Source organism: Apis dorsata, unplaced genomic scaffold, assembly GCF_000469605.1.
Source record: "Apis dorsata unplaced genomic scaffold, Apis dorsata 1.3 scaffold_74, whole genome shotgun sequence".
NCBI classification, from domain to species: domain Eukaryota; kingdom Metazoa; phylum Arthropoda; class Insecta; order Hymenoptera; family Apidae; genus Apis; species Apis dorsata.
The window spans coordinates 2219541-2225528 of NW_006263372.1; the positions used below are offsets into that span (position 1 = coordinate 2219541).

Here is a 5988-nt window from a genome sequence, read left to right on the forward strand (position 1 = left end):
TGAACTTTTTAATAAGGAAAATAATTTTTATTTTTATATTTGAAAATATTCTCAAATAAAATATATTAAATTACTTTCTTACCAGCTCATGATTATCATTATATAATCATTATCATAAAAAAATACAAATAAAAAATAAATTTTTTTAAATAATAAGAAACCAATGTATTAAAAAGAATTGTAATGTTATGAATACAATAATAAAAGTTTTTTAAAAAAAATAATTAGAAATTAAAAAATATTTGTTTTTTACAAATAATAAAATAATAATAAAAGTCATTTATTTACAGTTTTTTTAACAATTGATAAATAAATTTTTAATTAAATATTATATAGTTTCTAAATACAATATAAAAAAACATTTTTTTTTGATTTATAAAAATAAATATATGTTGCATTGGAGTATAACTAATTTATATATATTTATATAAATTAGTTCCAACCAATTCCCATTGCGCTCTTTTTCTTGCACCGTTTCACACACAACGCTAAAGAACACGTTGTGTCCAAGAATAAATAACGGGCTAATAATTTAACAACGGTGCTTTTTTTAGAGAAAATTTTCTGCAATTTAACCATTTTCAAATGAAGAAAAATTGGTCAATCACAAATTTTACTTCGACCGGGATTCGATCCGGGGACTTGTGGATTATTGGCCATGCGTTTAGCCGATGACCTAATCCAGCAGTCTCTTATATTTCCTTCTTTTTGCTTAATACTATACTATTTATTATTACATTAAAAACATAGATATTTTCAATATACCTGTGCCGGAGTAGGAATGCTAGGCGCGGATGATCCAGGACTTGAACTCGCAGGTGGACTTTCCCTAGAACTTGGTGCAAGATTCATTCCTTGCGTTTGGCAGACTACGGCTGCGGTGGCAACTTGATTATGAATATTGGAAGTCGTACTAGTGGTTTGAAGTGTCTGTGGTGAACTGACCGTGGCTGCGCTGCTCAGACTGCTGGTACTACTATACCTTGTACCACCCCGAGCAAGTCCAGTCACATCAACCTCCATGTTTTCTGAAACTTTAATAATTACTTCAATATTTGCTAATTTTATTATACTATTTTTTTTATTTCACATTATTAATTTTATCTCAAATTTGTCTATTATGTTACTTTGTATATTATTTTTTTATTTCACATTATTTATTTTATTTTAAATTTGTCTACATTGTTTTATATCATGCTGTATTGTGTATATAATATAATTTTTTTTTTAAATTTTTGATTAAAAGATTTAATAGAAATTTGAATTTTTCTCCAACATATTTTTAAAAATCTTTGAGAATAATTATATTAAAATTATATTATATATTAGGAAACTTACCACTTCTCGTAGCCGTTATATCGGCAACCGAATTCTGTTCTGGTAAAAGAGTATTAAAATCAATATGATCCCACGTAGCAGCAAGTTCTTTCTTCAGAGCTAACAATCTCTGTTGAGCAGCAATTTTTTCTCTGGCAAGCCTTTCCATTTCATGTTCATAATCACGTTCCTTCCTTTTTAACATCTGCAAAAAAATCCTCTCAATTAAAAAACGAGACAATTTATATTAATAAAAAAAATTTCTTAATTTTTTACTGAACATACAAAAAATTAATTAATTTTTAATTTTCGATTGAAAGAATATAAAATACAAAAAATCCTTGAGATTATGTAAACACGTTTTTAATCAAATTTTTATTATTCACGAATACATTTTAATATATAATATAATAATTATACTAGGATATAATATGCCATTAAAATTGTTGAAGAATTAATTATAAAATAAAATCCATTTATTAAAAATATATTAGAATAAATAATTTGTTTATATTTAAAAAAAATCATATGATATAAGAATAAATGATATAAATTTTCATGTTTATTCATTGTCACAGTTGCGATGAGAATACTAAAGAACTTCAAACATTTCATGTTACAATTTAATAATAGAATTTATGATACAGTTTCATTTCTAATTAAAATTATTCAATTTTTTTTTTCTTATTTTACTATAGACTATAGATTAGTTCGAAAAGTAACCGCGCACGTGAGGAAAACGAGAGAAAGCTGATAGAAATGTTCTCGCATCGCTTTCGAGAATACCTTAGCGAACGTCACATGATACACCTGCAGATTCAGGACACCTCTCCCTCGAAATACGATAAGCCTTGCGTTTGACGTCAGCACGAACATGCGTGAAGGAACGTGCACGTGACAACGAGCATCGACACCTAACAAATGATGCACGCGCTTCAAAGCAAGACAAGAAAGAAAATATGCAAGGATAAAATTCCTGCTGTGTACAAATTTGAATCTGATACATTTCATGCGAGTTCGTGTTTGCTCGGTTTACGTCACAGATACGAAAAAGTTTACAAAGTGGGAAGTTTGAAATCATGATAAAGAAACGATACAACTTCCAGAATTTTGAAAATAGTCTAGCATCTAGCATCTAGCATAATTCATATTTAATTTTTTACAATTAATTTTTTAATCAATATATATTTGTATTGTTATAATATTACGTAAAAATCAAATTTGAAATCTAGTATTTTTTTCTAATTTTTAAAGTATTTTTTTATTTTATATATTTTATCACAAATATGATTTTAATTTTGAATGTCAAAAGTGAGTCAAATTAAAAATTAACATTAAAAAAATCGAATACAAATATTCGAATTATATATAAATTTAATAAGAGGTTAGAATAAAAATATAATTTAAAATTAATTCAAAAATTTTAATAGCAATCAATAAAATTATAATGTGTTACGGCAAAAATCTTGGATTCATTTATCCGATAAAATGTGTTAAATTTTCGATTCGATATCATCAGAAATTTCGAAGAGGAACGCACGTGATAATAAGTGGCAATAAGGGGTACATACTGAATAGATACACGTGGTAAAATCTTCAAGAGGGAAAGAAAGATGCAATCGTTTGCAAAAAGAAACGCAGACAGAAAATATAATCAGTATCATTATATATAAACTGATAAACGAAAAATGAAATAGAGAATTCACTTTAAGAAAAAGATAGAGATCTAAGATACTAACAATAAGATCAAAAAAGACAGAATGAACAACAAGGATAGAACACAATATGAGAGATAAGGAGAGGGGAGCAAGCAAATAGAGGGGTATATACATTGCGAAAAAGACAGAGAGAAACACAGAACAGAAATAGACGAGCATACTGAAGTATAGGTTAAAAGGAGAGAGAATGACAATAGAGAGAGGTGAAGAGGAAGGAGTACGAAGGCCGTTGCATGAATAAGCGCACGCGCGATCTATAAGCACGTGGGTAAACCGCCTCCAACAAGATTCGCACATACAATATTGGACTCGTGGATATACGCAAATAGCGTTTTCGTTTCTTTCTACATCTCCCATATCTGCCACGTCGTGTTGCGGAACTCGTACATGTACTTTATTAAACTTTATCGAACTCGAGACTACGCGAAACTGGTGGATTTTTCGCGAACTAACGAAAACAGAGTAAGTTAAACCAGCTTGTGGCATTTTCATACTAGCAGTGGATTATATTACCTCTTTCATTCGTATCTTCAGTGTATAACATTTTTTTTTAAAACATTTATGTCGAGTATCCTTTTATGTAATATTTATTATTCCGACATATCGACTTTTAAAGGAATGTTTCTTTATCACACCACTTAACGTCTAATAATTATATTATGCTTCAGTTACTTCGAATATGCTTATCAGTTAAGTTCTCATTTATAGGAAAAATAAAAACATAAAAATTAAACGAAATATTTCCACTAGCTGTAAATTTGCGATGATATTCAAATTTTTAATAAAAACAAAATAATGAAGCTTAATTTTTCCAATCATACTAATTTCTGAAATAATAAACGATTTTGAAAGTTTGGCAAACTTATTGCGTCGATAATCATTTGCCTTATTCTTATGCTAATTGTAAATTTTATGTAAAGATAAGTTCTCCTTTTCTTTTTAAGAATATAATTAATAATGTTTTTGCAAATGCTAAAAAATACAATTGCAAAAAAACTTAATAATAGTTTTCTATTGATTTTTTATTACGAATAAAAATTCGCAAATAATTCGTAATATTTCGTAAATAAAATAAAATACAGTATATAACAAAAAAAACTTTAATTTTAAGACAACAACTTATATCGGTAATATTACTTAAAGGGTATATTCAATCGATCATTCAATAGAATTATGGATGAAATAATTACGCAGGAACGTGTCGTTATGGTAAGTCACCGTGTAATTTCAACACGTCGAGCGTCGCCTCGTACTGAGAAGTCACCAACAATGGCGCCGAACGATAAAAGTTCGGATAGTAGCATATGCCGTACGTGCCATGCGGCATGACACCGATGGCCGCACAGTCACGTGGAACCAATACATATAGGTACAACTTCTACGTGGAAGAACGTCGCGTCGTGTACGCACACGCGCAACTGCACAGAATGCCGAAACGAGACGAACATGTGACTAGACGAAGAAAGTGAACATCTTACATGGTGGGGAGAAGCAAAGGATGACCTAAAGTGAGAAAAACAAGGTTTGAAACAGAATTACATAGAAAATACTAGTCTGACAAAGATACGAAAGCATCTAAGGGGAAAAGAAACTGCAAATACGAAATGCAGACGGAGAGAAAATATGAGATAGAAGATACATACGGAAAGAAAGGAGAGGTTAAGTGCAGAGTGCAAGAGATAAGAGACATGGCTTGCAAGGAGTGGGGATTACGAGATAGAAGAGACAACAAGAAACGCTGTGGTGGGGGAACAGCATGTCTTTAGAAACAACTCTGTGCAGTAAATAGAGCAACGATAAGATGAAAAAAGAATGTATATGCACATGTACTATAAAAAATAAGGAATAAAAAATTGTCATATAAAAGTAGAATAATATACTGTAAGTGCATGCGATCAAGTTAAAGAAAAACAACAGCAACGATGTTTGCATGTATTTACGGTGAAAACGATACGTATGCCGTTCACATTGAAAAGAAACAAACAGACCGTACAGTAAGTAGATAAAAAGAGAAGCATGCGCAGACTGAAAGAGAAAGAGATACAGAAAATAAACGAACCGGAGAGAGAAAGATAGAAACAAATGGTAAACAACAAAGACAGACTCAGCAGCACTAGAGACTACAGAAGTGCGAGAAAGAAGCGAAACAGTTGATTGTAGAATCAGAATTGAAATCACGAAAGAAGGAAAAGGAGGAAGTGTAGTCGACCTTCGCGAGGACGCACATTCGTGATTCTTTGATGATCACATGCAGTTTCACAATTCTTCCGAAATTGCAACAAAAGGAAAAGATATATGAGAAGGAATACACGATTACAGTAAATATAATAATCTTGCGATTATAGAAAAAATAAAATTTTTCTCCTACATTTTAAATATAGAATAAATCATCTGTATTAAAACTATTATATAAAATGATTTTTGGCCATATATTATTATCTTTAAATAGTTATTATCTTTAAATAGTTAATTAATATTTATTCTTACAATATGTTATATCATTAATTGATGTAATTTGCAAGATATATTAACGATTAATAATTAAAATGAAAGATCTATAGAAACTGAATTTTATATATAAAAATTATTGCGTAATGAAGCACGCATCACAAATCGAATTATGAATTCTGCTTTTTTGGGATAAGTTAATTTATATACTATAACTGATGTATTGTGTACATCATGCACATCGAAAAATTATTCGTAGTTTTTATATTCAGGTGCCACGATGATACATTTCCGTATCAGATTACCATGTGTTAAGTTTTATTTCATACTAGATCAGATAATTCGAGATAATCCGAGATAATTATAGCACAGAAACTGTTATAAAACAAAGAATACAATTAGCATCTTATGATATCAAAGTATTTTGTGAGCGAGTTTAAGATTTTCGATTTCTATATATATATATATATATATATATATATATATTTAGATATGCATTCAATAA

At 29.4% G+C, this 5988-nt stretch overlaps 1 protein-coding gene and 1 long non-coding RNA gene across 2 annotated transcripts in view; one reads left to right on the forward strand and one right to left on the reverse strand.

Annotated features, from left to right (window-relative positions):
- LOC102676896 (max-binding protein MNT) overlaps nt 1-5988 on the reverse strand; it is a 30749-nt gene that overhangs the window by 2477 nt on the left and 22284 nt on the right. The window contains exons 7-8 of the mRNA XM_031508088.1: nt 1339-1522; nt 766-1034 (exon numbers count right to left, since the gene is read on the reverse strand). Of these exons, the coding sequence (XP_031363948.1) occupies nt 766-1034; nt 1339-1522 (453 nt within the window). The remainder of the gene's footprint in view (nt 1-765; nt 1035-1338; nt 1523-5988) is intronic.
- On the forward strand, nt 2732-5354 carry LOC102678667. Its single transcript, XR_421030.2, has 2 exons — nt 2732-3497; nt 4230-5354. It is a non-coding gene; the product is annotated as an uncharacterized LOC102678667 (long non-coding RNA).